The sequence below is a fragment of the Tamandua tetradactyla genome, chromosome 2 (genome assembly GCF_023851605.1).
Source record: "Tamandua tetradactyla isolate mTamTet1 chromosome 2, mTamTet1.pri, whole genome shotgun sequence".
Lineage (NCBI taxonomy): Eukaryota > Metazoa > Chordata > Mammalia > Pilosa > Myrmecophagidae > Tamandua > Tamandua tetradactyla.
The window spans coordinates 79,879,220-79,895,232 of NC_135328.1; the positions used below are offsets into that span (position 1 = coordinate 79,879,220).

At 35.5% G+C, this 16,013-nt stretch overlaps 1 protein-coding gene across 9 annotated transcripts in view; it reads right to left on the reverse strand.

The window, feature by feature from the left end:
- Positions 1–16,013, reverse strand: part of CNTLN (centlein) — a 417,071-nt gene that overhangs the window by 164,330 nt on the left and 236,728 nt on the right. For 8 of the 9 annotated variants that reach the window (XM_077148088.1, XM_077148087.1, XM_077148092.1 and 5 more), the window contains one exon: positions 15,208–15,381. In XM_077148088.1, coding sequence (XP_077004203.1) covers positions 15,208–15,381 — 174 coding nt within the window. The remainder of the gene's footprint in view (positions 1–15,207; positions 15,382–16,013) is intronic. The other variant, XM_077148091.1, reaches the window with a different exon arrangement.

Here is a 16,013-nt window from a genome sequence, read left to right on the forward strand (position 1 = left end):
TATGCTTGAGGAATATAAATACAACAGACAGTAGATCTTTTACCATAATGGCCATATGGCCATTAACTATAATGTGGCTAACTAGAGACGAGAACGTGTGTTCATAATATGTACAGCTTCATATACCAATCTGGAGAAGGAATATGTGAAAGCAACTATTAAGCTAGGCAACATATCGTTCAAACTTCCTGCATGTCCTTACAAAAAAGAAGTAACATTTTGCCAAAATATCCCCTCTCATTTTCTTTACTTTTATTTAAAGCAATGAAAAATCAAGGCCTTACATTATTAAATTTTCGCAAAACAGTAAGCAATAATTTAGGTGCTATAATGTCTCCATCTCAATTTCAGTCAAAATGACAAGTAACAAATCATGCAGTCATGCAAAATAACAAAAACAACAAATCAACAAACCAAACCAAACAAAAAAAAAACTCTTTCTCTGAAAATAACTAATAATATTAATGGAAGTAAATAACAACTAAGAACAGTTATCTTGAAAATACGATTTTCTACTTATAAAAAGCATTATTCTGCTACTGCTGAAGTAACGTGTAAAAAAAATTCCTGGAACGCCTTAATTTTAGGGAAACATCATTCCAATTCATTTAGAAATAACAAATTTACAATGTGATATTATGGAATTCTTACATTAGGCAATTTTCCATACACTCTTTTGTAACCTAGCACAAATACATAATGAATACTACAAAAAGGAAAAGATGAGACAACATTAACATACAAAAAACAAGCTATGGAAAACACAAACAGTGCACAAACTAATGTTAAAACCCATTTAATATTTAATAAGTTATATGATATTTAAATATCATATGTGAACAAAATATAAAATATTTGAAAATTAATATTAGAAAATTGAGTTAATGACAAATACATTTTTTTCTATTAGAAAAGTTATGAGTTTTCAAAACAATCATAGCGAAAATGCAAGATTCCCAAGTACTATCAATACCGTGCATTTGTGTGGAACACTTGACATGACTGATAGCACTTTTTAAATAATTGCACTATGTTTTTTAATAGCATTAAACTCTGTGACAATTGATGAAAAATTATTAAAATTGTTCTATCACCCATAATTTACACCATGTGTATTTGTTCTCATATACCACCCTATAATTACCACATTGCATTATCTGTATTCCACGATTACCTGTAATCCATAGTCTACAATAGGTTTCACTATGTTTTATCTTTTAATTTTTATTCTAGTAATATATACATCCTAAAGTTTCCCTTTTAACCACATTCACCTATACAATTCAGTGCTGTTGATTACACTCACAATAAGGTGTTACCTTCACTGCTATCCATTTCTCAAACTTAACCATCAGCCTAAATAGAAAGCCTGTACAAAATAAGCATCAATCCACCCTTCTGTAACCCTAAATTTTCTCCTAGAAACCTATATTCTATTCTAACCCTATGAGTTTACTTTCTCTAATTAGTTCATATCAATGAGATTATACAATATTTATTCTTTTGTGCCTCAACATAATATTCTAACATTCATCCATGTGTCCACATGCACCAAGACTACATTTCTTTTCACACCTGAAAAAATTCCATTGTATGTATATACCAAATTTTAAAAGTTCAATCATCAGTTGAAGAACATTTGGGTTGCTATCATCTTTTGGCGATTGCAAATAATTCCACTATGAAAATCAGTGTGGAAACATCTGTTCAAGTCCCTGCTTTTAATTCTTCTGGGTGTATACCTAATAGTGGGATTGCCAGAAGATACAGTAATCCTATACTTTATCTTCCTGAGAAACTGCAAAACTGTCTTTCACAGCAGGTGCCCAATTTTACATTCCTATCAGCAGACAATGAGTATTATTTCTCCTTATCTTCTCCAACACTCAGCAGTTTTCTGTTTTGTTTTTTTTTTTAAACTGTGGCCATTCTAGTAGATGTGAAATGGTATGTCATTGTGGTCTTGATTTGCATTCCCTGAAAACTAATGATGTTGAGCATCTTTTCCTGTGCTTTCAGCCAATTGTACCTTCTTTTTGGAGAACGTTTATTCAAGTCTTCTGCCCATTTTTTAATTGGGTTATTTGCCTTTTTATTGTTGAGCTGTAGGATTTCTTTATATATTCTGTATATTAAACCTTAATAGATATGTGGTTTCAAATATTTTCTCTCATTGAGTAGGTTGGCTTTTCACTTTCTTGACAAATTCCTTTGATGCACAAAAGTTTTTAAATCTGAGGATGGGGCCCCTCTGTCTTTCTTTTTTTTTTTTTCTTATAAAATTTTTTTTATGGTTCACAATATCATCATATATTTTGTTCTATTTTGTTATCAAAATAGATTTTTTGTGTGTGAAAAACAACATTTACACAAAAAAGCAATAAATTTCAAAGCACATCACAATTACTTGTAGAACAGATTTCAGTTTGGTATGGGTTCCAGTTCCATGATTTTATGTTTTTACTTCTAGTTGCTTTAAGATATTAAGGCTAAAAGAAAAATCAATATAATGATTCAGCAATCATACTCATTTGTTAAATCCTACATTCTCTGTACAACTCTACCATCATCTTTTATCTTTTCCCCACTCTTTAGGGATATTTGGGCTATGCCCATTCTAACTTTTTCTTGTTGGAAGGGGCTGTCATTGATAGGGATGGAGGATGGAACTAGTTGATGTTCTGGAGAGGCTGGCCCCTCTGCATTTCAGGATTTATCTGGTCCAAGGACCTATCTGGAGGTTGTTGGTCTCTGGAAAGTTGCCCTACTGCACAGAAGCTTTGTAGAATCTTATACGACAACGTAGGTGTTCTTTAGAATTGGCAGGAATGGTTTTGGTTGGGGTTTGACAAGTTATGGTAGGTAGGAATGTCTAACTGAAGCCTGTGTAAGAGTGACCTCCAGAGTAGCTTCTCAACTCTGTTTGAACTCTCTCAGCCAGTGATACCTTATTTGTTACACTTCCTTTCCCCGTTTTGGTCAGGATGGCATTGTTGATCCCATGGCGCCAAGGCCAGGTTCATCCCTGGGAGTCATCTCCCATGCTGCCAGGGAGATTGTCACCCCTGGATGTCATGTCCCAGTACAGAGAGGGCAATGATTTCACTTCCACAGTTGGGTTTAGAGAGAGAGAGGCCTCATTTGAGCCTCTGGGGGTAACTCTTCAGCATATCTGTAAGTAGGCTAAGCTTCTCTGCTACATATATAATACATACATAAATTTCACAAGAGCAAGCCTCAAGATCAAGGGCTTGGCCTATTGATTTGGGCATCACCAATGTCTGACATAGTATCAGGTCAACCAAGTTTTCCTGGTTGTCTAACTTTTTTTCATTGATTATGCTTTGGGTGTATAAGTCTAAGAAACTGTTGCCTACCATAAGATCTTGAAGCAGTTTGCTATATTTTTTTCTTCAAGGAGATTTTTAGTGCTGGTTCTTATATTTAACTTTTGAGCTAATTTTTTTTTGAGCTCATATGGTATGAGATAGGTGTCCTTTTTCATTATTTTGCATATGGATAGACATATATCCAAGTACCATTTGTTGAAGAGAATATTCTTTTCCAGTAGTGTGGACCTGGCAGCCTTGTTAAAAATCAATTGGCCATAGGTGCGAAGGTCTATTTCTGAATTCTTAATTTGATTTCATTAGTCAATGTATCTATCCTTATGCCAGTACTATGTTATTTTGACAGTTTTGTTGTTTTCAAAATATTTGTTGCTTTTGGGGCCACTTAATCTGGGGGCCAAATAAATTTGGCAACTGGCCTTTCCATTTCTTCAAAGTAGGCTGTTAGAATTCTCATAGAGAATGGTGGAATCTGCAAATCAATTTGGGAAGAATTGACATCTCAAAGATATTTTGTTTTCCAATCCATGAAATGAAATGTCCTTTCATTTAGTAAGTCTTCTTTAATTACTTTTAGCAATATTTTATAGTTTTTTGTGTACTGGTCCTTTAAATTCTTAGTTAAATTTATTTCTAGATAAATGGAATTTTTCCTTGATTTCATTCTCAGATTGTTCACTACTATTGTACAGAAAGACTATTGATTTTTGCATGTTGATCTTGTATCCCACCACTTCGCTGAACTGGCTTATTAGCTCTAGTAGCTTAGTACCTTTGTTGTATTTTTTTGGACATCTTATATATATAAGATCATGTCATCTACCAAAAGTGAAAGTTTTACTTATTCCTTTCCAATTTTTAATTTTTTTTTCCTTGATGAACTACTCTGGCTTGAATATCTAGGACAATGTTGAAAGGTGATAGTGGGCATGCTTGTCTTATTTCAGATCGTAGGGGGAAAGCTGTCAGTCTTTTACCATTGAGTATGATGTTAGCTGTGGAATTTTCATATACACCATTATGTTCAGGTAGCTTCCTTTTATTACATTTTTTGAAGTGTTTTATCAAGAAAGGATGTTGGATTGTATCAAATGCCTTTTCTTTGTCAATTAAAAATGATCACATAGTTTTTCTCCTTTGATTTGTTAATATGGTATTCCATATTAATTGATGTTCTTGTGTTGAACCACCCTTGCATAACTGGGCTAAAACCCACTTGATTATGGTATATAATTTTCAAATATGTTATTGGATTTGATCTCCAAATATTTTCTTGAGGATGTGTGACCCTATATTGATCAGAGAAATTGGTTTGTAAGTTCCTTTTCCTATAGCATCTTTATCTGGCTTTAGTATCATGGTGATGTAGGCCTCACCAAATTTAGAAAGAGTGTGAGTGGGATTAGTATTAATTCTTCTTAGAATAATTGTTAGAATTCACTTGTGAAGCCATCTGGTCCTGGAGGTTTTAGATGAATGGTTCAATCTCTTTGCTTATAAATGGTCTGTTGGGCTTTTCTACTTTTCTAGAGTCAGTTTAGGTTGTTTGTGTGTTTTCTAGGAATTTGTCCATTTCATCTAGGTTGACTAATTTTTGGCATACAGTTGTTCATTGTATGCTCTTATGATACTCTATTTCTGTGGGGTCGGTAGTAATGCCCTCTCTCATTTATTTCCATCTTCTCTCTTTTTTCTTTGTTAGTCTCGATAAAGGTTTGTCAATTTTATTGACCTTCTCAAGAGCTAACTTTTGCTTTTGTTAATGCTTTTGACTTTTTGTTCTCTGTATCATTTATCTCTGCTCTAATATTTGTTAATTCATTCCTTCAGCTTGCTTGGGTTTATTTGGCTGTTATTTTTTGACGTTTTCTGGGTTTGCAGGTAGGTCTTTGATTTTATCCCTTTCTACCTTTGTAAAGGCAAGCATGAAGACTATGCATTTCCCTGTCAGCATAGCCTTCGTTGCATCCCAAAAGTTTTGACATGTTATGTCCTTCTTTGCATTCTTCCTGAGATATTTACTTATTTCCTTCACAGTTTCTTCTCTGATCCACTGATTGTTTGGGTGGATTGTTTTACTTCCATATATTGGTGAATTTTCCATCTCTGCATCTGTGAGTTATTTCCAGCTTCATTCCACCATGGTCAGAGAAAAGTGCTTTACATAATTTCAATCTTGTTAAATGTACTGAGAATTGCTTTGTGACCCAGCATGTAACCTATTCTGGAGAATGATTCATGCATACTTGAGGAGAACGTATAGCCTGCTATTTGGGGGTACAATGTTTCTGAAAATGTCTGTTAGGCCAAGTTTATTTATCACATTATTCAAGTTCTCTGTTTCTTTATTAATCCTCTGTCTAGATTTTCTATCTATTGATGAGAGAGGTGTGTTGAAGTCTCCAACTATTACTGTAGAGATGTCTAATTCTTCCTTCCATTTTTTGGGCCACCATGGTTAGGTGCATAAACATTTATGATTCTGGTAGTATGAAGCTGTATGGAACCCAGAGAAGATTTTGTTCTTAAAGTTAATCCATTCTCTTGAGTCTGGACCCACTGTGAGTAGGATGATAACTGGAGATGTGACCCATCTCCCTCACAGAGGGTTTTAATCCTCTTACTGGGGTCCTGCATAAGAGGATAAAACACAGAAAAACGACAGAGATGCTCAGGTAGAAAAGTCAGAGCATGAGAGAGGACACACAGAAAACGGAAAGGAAACCACTGAAGTCAGAAGCTAGAAACAACAAAAACCTAGAGAGAAGGGAGAGACCAATAGACGTTGCCATGTGCATGGCCCATGTGACAGAAGAACTGAGAATTACGAGAAGCCAGTATGGTTTTGGGGGAGAAAGCATCACCTGGTGATGCCTTGATTTGGACATTTTCACAGTATCAGAACATAACTTATAAGTTAATCCTCATGTAAAAACCAATTTGGTATATTGCATTTCATCAGCTTTAGGAAACTGTAGTAGTGACTATTATTTCTTCTTGGGGGATTGCCCCTTTTATTAGTCTATAGTGCTCTTCTTTGTCTCTAATAACAATTTTGCATTTAATGTCTATTTTGTGTAGTATTAGTATACCTACCTCAGCTCTTTTTGGTTACTGTTTTCATGGAATATCTTTTTCCAACCTTTCACTTTCAACCTATTTCTGTTTGGGCTTAAGGTGAATCTCTTGGGAATAGCATATAGTTGGATCATATTTTTTATGTATTCTGCTCATCTGTGTCTTTTCATTGGGGAGTTCAAACCACTAACATTAAATATTATTATTGACACTTTGTCAGTAATATCAGACACTTTGTCATTTTATTTTTATATGTAATATCTTATTTTTGTTCATCTTTTTAGCTTTTTAGTTACCCTTACTAACAATCTTCATTTCTTCACTCTACCCTGTCTCTCTCACTCTTGACTTATTCTTTTGGTCTGCAGAACTTCCTTTAGTATTACTTGTAGAGCAGGGCTCTAGTTTTCACACAATTTCTGTTTATCTGTGAGTATTTTAAAATCTCTCTCATGTTAAAATTTTTAATTTTTTTCTTTGAATGCAACTTTATTAGGATATATTCACATACCATACAATTCATCCAATGTATAAAATTAATGGTTCACAGTATCATCACATAGTTGTGCATTCACCACCAAGATCAATTTTAGAACATTTTCTCTTTAAAAATTTTTTTATTAAGAGAAATGAAAATGTTCTTCCTCATTTTCTTTAAATATTTATTATTGTGAAACATAACACATATACAGAAAAGTGATAAATTTCAATGTTTAGTTTAACAAGTAGTTATAGAGTAAAATTTCAAACTATACTATGAGCTACAGTTCCACAATTTCAGGTATTTCCTTCTGGCTGTTCTAATTGCCCAATCTCTGCCCTATTTCTATCTCCTGATAACCAATGCTCTCAAATTTAACTCTCAGAGTTTCCTCATTATAGATAGTTCATATTATTGAGACCACAGAGTATGCGACCTTTTGGTTCTGCCTTATTTCACTCAACACAATGTCCTCCAGGTTCATCGATGTTGCTGCATGCATTATTGTTTTATTTGTGTCACAGCTGCATAAAATTCCATCGTATGTATGTATGTATGTATGTATGTATAGATACCACAATTTGTTAATCCACTTGTCAGGTGAAAGACATTTGAGCTGTTTCAATCTATTGGTGATTTTGAGTAACAGCACTATAAAAATATGTGTGCAAATGTCTCTTTATGTCTCTGCTTTCAGTTCTTCTGAGTATATACCTAGGAATGGGATTTCTGGATCATATGGCAATTATATATTTAACTTCCTGAGGAACTGCCAAACTGCTTTCCAGAATGGCTGCAGCATTCTACATTCCCACCAACAGTGAATAAGTGTACCTATTTACATAGCCTCTCCAGCACTTGTAGTTTTCTGTTTTATAATAATAGCCATTCTAGTTGGTGTGAAGTGGTATCTCCCTGCGGCTTTGATTTGCATTTCCCTAATCGCTAGTGAAGTTTAACATTTTTTCATAGTTCTTTGACCCATTTTTATTTCCTCTTTGAAAAAGTGTCTATCCATGTCTTTGGCTCATTTTTTAACTGGGTTGTTTGTCTTTTTGTGGAATTGTAGTATCTTATCAGATATGTTGTTTCTGAATATTGTCTACCATTAGTAGGCAGTTGTTTTACTTTCTTGACGAAGTCCTTTGTCAGGAAAAAGTATTTAAGTTTGAGGAGATTCATTTATCTATTTCTTTTTCATTTCTTGCGTTTTGGGTGTAAGATCTAAGAAACCACCTCCTACCACAAGATCTTTAACATGTTTCCCTACATTTTCTTCTAAAAGGTTTTTGGTCTTAACTCTATTTAGGTCTTTGATTCACTTTGAGTTAGTTTTTATATAAGGTGTGAGATGGGGTTCTCTTTCATTCTTTAGGATATAGATATCTAGTACTCCAAGCACCATTTATTGATAAGGCTGGTTTTGTCCCAGTTGGGTGGACTTGGCTGCCTTTTCAACATCAGTCTACCATAGATGAGAGGGTTTATTTCTGAACTCCCAATTCAATTCCATTGATCAGTATATCTTGTTATGCCAGTGCCAGGCTGTTTTGACCACTGTAACTTTGTAATATGCTTTAAGGTCAAGTAGTGTGATATCTCCAACTTCATTTTTCATTCTCAAGATGCTTATAGCTATTTGGGGCACCCTACCCTTCCAAATAAATTTGATTTTTGTTTTTTCTATTTCTGCAAGTACACTGTTGAGATTGTGATTCATATTGCTTTGAATCTATACATCATATTGGATAGAATTGTATCTTAACTAAATTTAGTTGTCCAATCCATGAATATGGTATGTTCTTCTCGTTAGTTAGGTCTTCCTTGATTTCTTTTAGCAATGTTTTGTATTTTTCTGTGTATAGGTCCTTTACGTCCTTGGTTACATTTATTCCTATATATTTGATTCTTCTGGTTACCAATTTAATGAGATTGTTGCTTTGATTTCTTCCTCAGATTATTCCTTACTAGCGTATAGAAACTGATTTTTTGCATGTTGATCTTTTATCCTGCCACTCATACTGAATTCACTTATTAGCTCTAGTAGGTTTGTTGTAGATTTTCCATAATTTTAAAATATAGGATCATGTCATCTGCAGATAACGAAACCTTTACTTCTTCCTTCGCAATTTAGATGCCTTTTATTTCTTTTTCTTGCCAATTGCTCTAGCTAGAACTTCCAGCCCAATGTTGAATAGCAATGGTGACAGTGGCATCCTTGCCTTCTTCTAGTTCTTATAGGGAAATCTTTCAGTGTTTCACCATTAAGTATGATGTTAGCAGTGAGTTTTTCATATATGCCCTTTATCATGTTGAAGAAATTTCCTTCTATTCCTACCTTTCAAAGTGTTTTTAATCAAGAAAGTATAATGAATTTTGTCAAATGACTTTTCTGCATCAATCGAAATGAACATGTGGATTTTCCCCCTTCATTTTGTTGATATGATGTATAACACTGATTTTCTTCTGTTGAACTACCCTTGCATACCTGGAATAAAACCAACTTGATTATGGTGTATAACTCTTTTAATGTGATGCTGGATTTCATTTGCAAGTATTTTGCAGAGAATTTTTGCATCTGTATTCATTAGAGAGATTGGTCTGTAATTTTCTTTTGTGTAGGATATTTTGGGGGCTTTGATATTAGGGTGATGTTGGCTTCATAGAATAACTTAGGTTGCTTTCCCTCCTCTTCAATTTTTTTGAAGAGTTTGAGCAGGAATGGTACTAATTCTCCTGGAATGCTTAGTAGAATTCATGTGACACCATCTGGTCCTGGATTTTTCATGGGGAGTTTTTATGATTGATTCAATCTCTTTCCTTGTAATGGGTTTGTTGAGGTCTTCTAGTTCTTTTTTGAGTTAGTGATTGCTGTTCTTGTGTTTCTAAGAATTTGGCAAATTCACCTAAGTTGTCTAGTTTATTGGCATACAGTTGCACATAGTACCCTCTCATTATTTCTTTTAGTTCTGTGGGGTCTTTCATATTTGTCCTCCCTCCCATTTCTGATTTTATTTATTTGCATTTGTTTTTCTTTTTCAGTCTACCTAAGGGTCCATTGATTTTATTGATTTTCATAAAGAAAACACAGAACACCAACTTCTGATTTTGTTGACTCTCTTTACAGTTTTCCTGTTTTCAAATTCATTTATTTCTTGCTTTAATCTTTGTTATTTCTTTCCTTCCGTTTGTGTTGGGGTTAATTTACTGTTCTTTTCCTCATTCTTCCAGGTGTGCAGTTAAGTCCTTGATTTTTGCTCTTTCTTATTTTTTAATATAGGCATTCAGGGCAATAAATTTCCCTCTCAGCATGGCCTTCACTGTATCTCATACATTTTGATATCTTGTGTTCTCATTTTCATTTGCCTCAAAATATTTAATGATTTTGTAATTTCTTCCTTGACCCAATGGTTAAGAGTGTGTTGTTTGGCCTGCATATATTTATGAATTTTCCAGTCCTTTGCCTATTACTTATTTCCACCTTCATTCCATTACCATCTGAGAAAGCATTTTGTATAATTTCAATCATTTTAAATGTATTGAGACCTACTTTGTGACTCAACATGGGGTCTATCCTGGAGAATAACTCATGAACACTTGAGAAGAATGTGTATCCTCCTGTTGTGGAGTGCAATGTTCTGTATATGTCTGTTAAGCCTAGATCTTTTATCATATTGTTCAAGATCTCTTTTTCCTTACTGATTCTCCATCTAGATGGTCTATCCACTGATGCAAGTGGTGTCTTGAAGCCTCCAACAATTATTATAGAGGTGTCTATTTCTTCCTTCAGCATTGCCAGTGTTTTACCTCATGCATTTTAGGGTACTCTGGTTAGGTAGATAAATATTTATGACTGTTATTTCTTTTTGATGAGTTGCCCCCTTTATTACTATATAGTGTTCTTTGTCTCCTTTAGCTGTTTGACATTCAAAGTTTAATTTCTCTGATAGTAGTATAGCTATCCCCACTCCTTTCTGGTTATTGCTTGTGATTTATTTTTGTCATTGGGTCTAAAGTGAGTCTCTTGTAGATAGCTGTTTTTTTAATCCATTCTGCCATTCTATGTGTTTTGATACATTAACATTCAATATTATACATAAACGCAGTACTTTCCTCAATCATTTTTTCCTTTGGATTTTATATTTCATATTGTATTTTTTCTCTTTTTTATTCTTTTATTTATGTGATGCTGGATTTCATTTGCAAGTATTTTGCAGAGAATAATCTTCATTTCTACACTCTGTTCCAAGCCTCTCTTCCCTGTCTTTCCTATCAGCCTGTAGCACTCCCTTTAGTATTTCTTGTAGAGCAAGTCTCTTGTTCCTGAACTCTCTCAGTGTCTTTTTATCTGTAAATATTTTAAACCACCCCTCAGTTTTGAAGGACTAGTTTTTCCAGATATAAAATTCCTGGCTGGCAGTTTTTCTCTTCCAGTACATTAAATACATCATAGCACTGCCTTCTCGCCACCATGGTTTCTGCTGATAAATACTAACAATTTTATTGAGATTCCTTGTATGTGATGGATCACTTTTCTCTTGTTGCTTTCAGAATTCTCTCTTTGCCTATGGCATTTGACAATCTGGTTAGTCAATGTCTGTGAGTAGGTCTACTGAGATCTGTTCTGTTTGTGGGACAATGCATTTCTTGGACCTATAATTTTATGTCTTTGATAAATGTTGGGGAATTTTCAGCAATCATTTCCTTAATTATACTTTCTGCCCCCTGTCCCTTCTCTTCTCCTTCTGGAATATCTATAACATATATATTCATGTACTTCGTGGTGTCATTCAATTTAAGACCTACTCAAATTTTTCCATTCTTTTTTCTATCTGTTCTTTCATGTGTAAGATTTCAGATGTCCTGTCTAGTTCCCTAATCCTTTCTTCTGTTTCTTCAAATCTACTGTTGTATGCCTACATTACATTTTCATCTCTTTTATTGTTTTTTTCATTCCCATAAGTTCTGTTATTTTTCTTCTTCTTCTTTTTTTTTTCCTACAAGCTTCCTATTTCTTCTTTATGGTCACCCAGTGTCTTCCTTATATCCTTCATTCCTTCTGCCACATTTTCCTTCAACTTGTTGAATTTAGAAGATTTGTTTGAACATCCTTAATTAGTTGTTTCAAACAGCTGTATTCTGCTTGAAGTTTTAGTTTGTTTCTTTGGGCCATATCTTTGTGTATCTTAGTTTGAGTTATGGTTTTTCTGCTGGTATTTAGGCATCTGATTTTCTTGATTAGTAAATTCTAGAAGTTGTTTTCTTTCTCATATCCAGGGTTTTCTTTATGATTCGCTTTATGCTCTACCTGTTCTTTGACATTTGGTTCAACTTATTCTAGATCTCTAGCATAGCTTCTGTTTAACTGATCAGCTTTTTGTCAGCTCTTATTTTTCCGATTTTTGCCCTGCATATATAGAATGATTTTTGAGATTGCCTTTTGTTGCGCCATTGTTTCATCCCCAGGAAAAAGCTTTCTCTTACCTCTTCCTCTTTTGGAAATGCTGATCTGCTGGTTTATTCTGCTTTGCCTCTATGTTTTTAACACTTCTTTTGTTATCACTAGCACCTTTTACCTGGAGAGTTGTTTCTGGAAGCAGGGTCCCCCCAGAGAAGACCTATCCCAGTCAGTTTTTCTCAGACACGGCAGGTCCAGCACTCATGAAGGATGTATAGGTCAGTATCAAAGTTTCCTGGGAATGAGGCCAGCAAGACTCCAGCCTTGCCTGTTGTCTTCTAATTGTGCTTTTCTTGTCCTGCACAGCAGATGGTGCTTGTCAGCCTGCTGCTCCTCATAGGCCTAAAGACGTACTTTGTCTTTAATTCTCTGCTGGCCCTATCCCTGCTGGGGCATGGTTAACACAGAGGCTGCAGAGGTTCAAGGGGAAGCTATGTGAAACTATTTTCCCAGCCTGTGGGGTCTGAGTTCTCTAAATTACAGCCAGTGCCTTTTCTTGGGTAAGAGCCCACCTCTTTCTTGGGGAGATGCTTTTCAGCCCCCATTTCCTGCAGGCTGGAAAAGTTACAGGAACTCTCAGGAAGGCCCATTTCTGCCTCTGCTGGACCGTCTTTGAGACAAAGGCTGAGTTTTGCTTCTTGTAGGTTTGCACTGTTGCTGATATCCCAGTTCCTGAGATCTAAATTCTCTAAATGAGAGCTGCCACTTGTGCTGGACTCTCCCCAATCCCTTTTCTTGGGGAAGGTCTGCCCTCTAGGGTACTACATCTACCACCTGATTAGTTACTTTTTCTTTCAGCCTGGGCAGGGCTAAAAATGGAGAATGCTGGCTGTTTTCATTAATGGGCTGCTAAAAAAAAAAAAGCCATTCTCAGATCTGGTACCCAGAACCCTGAGTTTGCCAATCAAGAGCCAGAGTTGGTATCTGGCCCTATGTGCCCCTTTTTGGGGGCACAACTCTTATCCAGTATTCCGAGCTCAGTCCTAATTCATTAATCAAATCCACAATTGGTGTTAGGATTAGTTCCTTCTCTTGTTCCTAGGAAGGAGGTCTACTGTTTTCCATCAAGGATTGACCCCTGTGCCACTGAGATGATCTCCAGCTTCCACAGTAAGGAAGGATTTACTTACAGCTCTTCACTGCAATCTATTACTCTCAGATTTCTACTGGTCCCTGGCTGTGTACAATGTGTGTCTGGTCTCCAAAGTCCCTCACACAGTTGCTTCAGATAGTTCTTGGTTATCTACTAGCTTCCTTGTAGGGCAAATTAAATCCTACAACTCCCTACACCAACCATCTTCCTTCTTTTCTCCATCTTATTATTTTGATGAGTTTATTTTGAAAGGCTGTTCCCCCCATCTTGCCTAGAGTTTTATTGTTCACTGACCTTATTTTAAGGCTCTGCTTTGATGCTTGCTTCAACTTAATCTAGACCTTAAGAATAGCCCATATTTAACTGATCAGATTGTTCCAATTCTTCATTTGATTCTTATCCTGGATATGAAGTACTATTTTTAAGGTAGCAATTTTTGTGCATTTGTTTAATCCCCAAGAGAAACCTTCCTTTTCTCTGCTCCTTCTCCAAGAATCTTGATATCTTCTGTTTGTTTTTGTTTTTCCTCTATAGTTATTCAGCGTTGCTTTTATGGTCTCTAGTTGCTTCTGCATGGAGGGCAAATTATGGGAGTATAGTTACTGAGGAGAAGACTTTCCCAAGTCAGTGTTACCCAGCCGAAAAAAGGCCCTGGCCCGACCAAAGGGGTGTAGAAGCACCCCACAGTTTCCTGGGGAGGGGATCAAAACAGCATTAAAGCCTCTCTGACAGCTTGCTGAAACTGCGCTTTCCTGACCTGCCAAGCAGATGGCTTCCTTCAATAAACTGTTCCCCAAAGCCCCGAGGACAGCCTGTGTCTTCAAATCTCAACCACCTCCTCCTTTCTTCAGGGCAGAGTTGAATCCATGGCTGATGTCACCTTTGCCCCAGGTGAAGTTGAACACTACTTCAGAAATGGGACCCAGCAATACAAATTTGGAAGTCAAAAGTTGTGATCTGTGTTTGGCCTTGCTCCCTATCCCTGTTGTTGGAGAAGAGGAATTTTTATGTCCCTTACTGTAGCAGCAGCTAGTTAGGGACTGGATCCCGATGTGGCCTACAGCAAGAGTGTGGAATAGGTACCAGCAGAACCCACATGGAGAGAGCTACATGTAGTTCTTTACAGTCGCTTATCAGTCTCTTTCTCCTGCTCTTCCCTGGATGATGTACAAATTGCTCTGGCTTCTGGAGCCCAAGAACAGTTGCTTCAGGCAGTTTCTGCCTGTTGACTAGCTGTTTTGGAGGAAGGAGTGAGTCCTGGGGCTCCCTATTCCACCATCTTCCCTGGAAGTTGATTAATCCCATTTTTAAAATGCATTATTATCATACAGATTAATTTATCAGAGATATGAGGAGATAGTAAAACTTTTCCATATAACTATTAATTTTCTGGCAAAACAGGTATACTCTAGCTAATATATTTAATTAATTAAATAAGGAATACATTACTCAGTCTTTTAAAATGGAAAACTTCCTACCCCCAACAGTTGTTTTATCTAGTCATTGGCACATCATACTTTTTTTTTTTTTTACATGGGCAGGCCCCGGGAATCGAACCCAGGTCCTCTGGTATGGCAGGCAAGCATTCTTGCCTGCTGAGCTACCGTGGACCACCCCACATCATACTTTTAAAAAGCCTCCAAGATTATATGTAGAAAAGTAAGTGCTGTTGTTGATTTTTTAACTTTCCATCTTTTTCCTTGCCTGCCTTATCTTGATAAATTCACAAAATACAAAATGTTCCTACCTTATGTTTTCTTTCTGTACTTTCCATAATGCTCTCTGAGAAAGCCTTGTTGATAGAAATGTTCTCTGATAGTTTTTCATTTGCTATTTTCAGTTTCTCCTGTAAATAGTCAATTTCAGACTTCTGTGAGACCATTAAGGTTTCTAAGATGGTTAAAGATGGTCGCTGAGATACCTAAAAAAAGTATGTGTAAATATATATGTGGATATTATTTACATGCATACAAATATATATGCAATATTACATTAAAGAAATAATTATTCAGAGATTAAAATTGCATTTTAACAATAAACTATAAACTGGCATGAGCTACACATTTATAATTCTAATAGAACGACATTTTTCAATAAAATAACCAAGAGTGTGCAAAGATTTCCATAAATAATATTATCAGAAAGATTTTCAAGAGAAAAAATTTAAAGTATATTTACATGATCTGTATCACTCATCCCTAAATTTATTATTTCAAATGTATGATCATACACATATTTATTTCCTCAGCAAATAATCTGCTATCTGATCAAGAGTCATGCAGTGCCATAAATATAAATCTGAGAAAAGTAAAGGAATAGCAATATAGATATTATTAGCTTTAAATGCACCATAATTCAATAACAACTCAAAGAACTATGGTACTTTTATAAGTCAATACTGTTAACAGAGTTTTCTTTTGAAATTTGATTCCTACCAAACAAAATGGTAATGGTAAGCCCCACAACAGAAATGAAAGGAAAGTTAAACTTGCAGGAAACCTGTTCATAGCAACTTGCATCCTACAAACTTGAACTTCATCTTTACCAGAGATA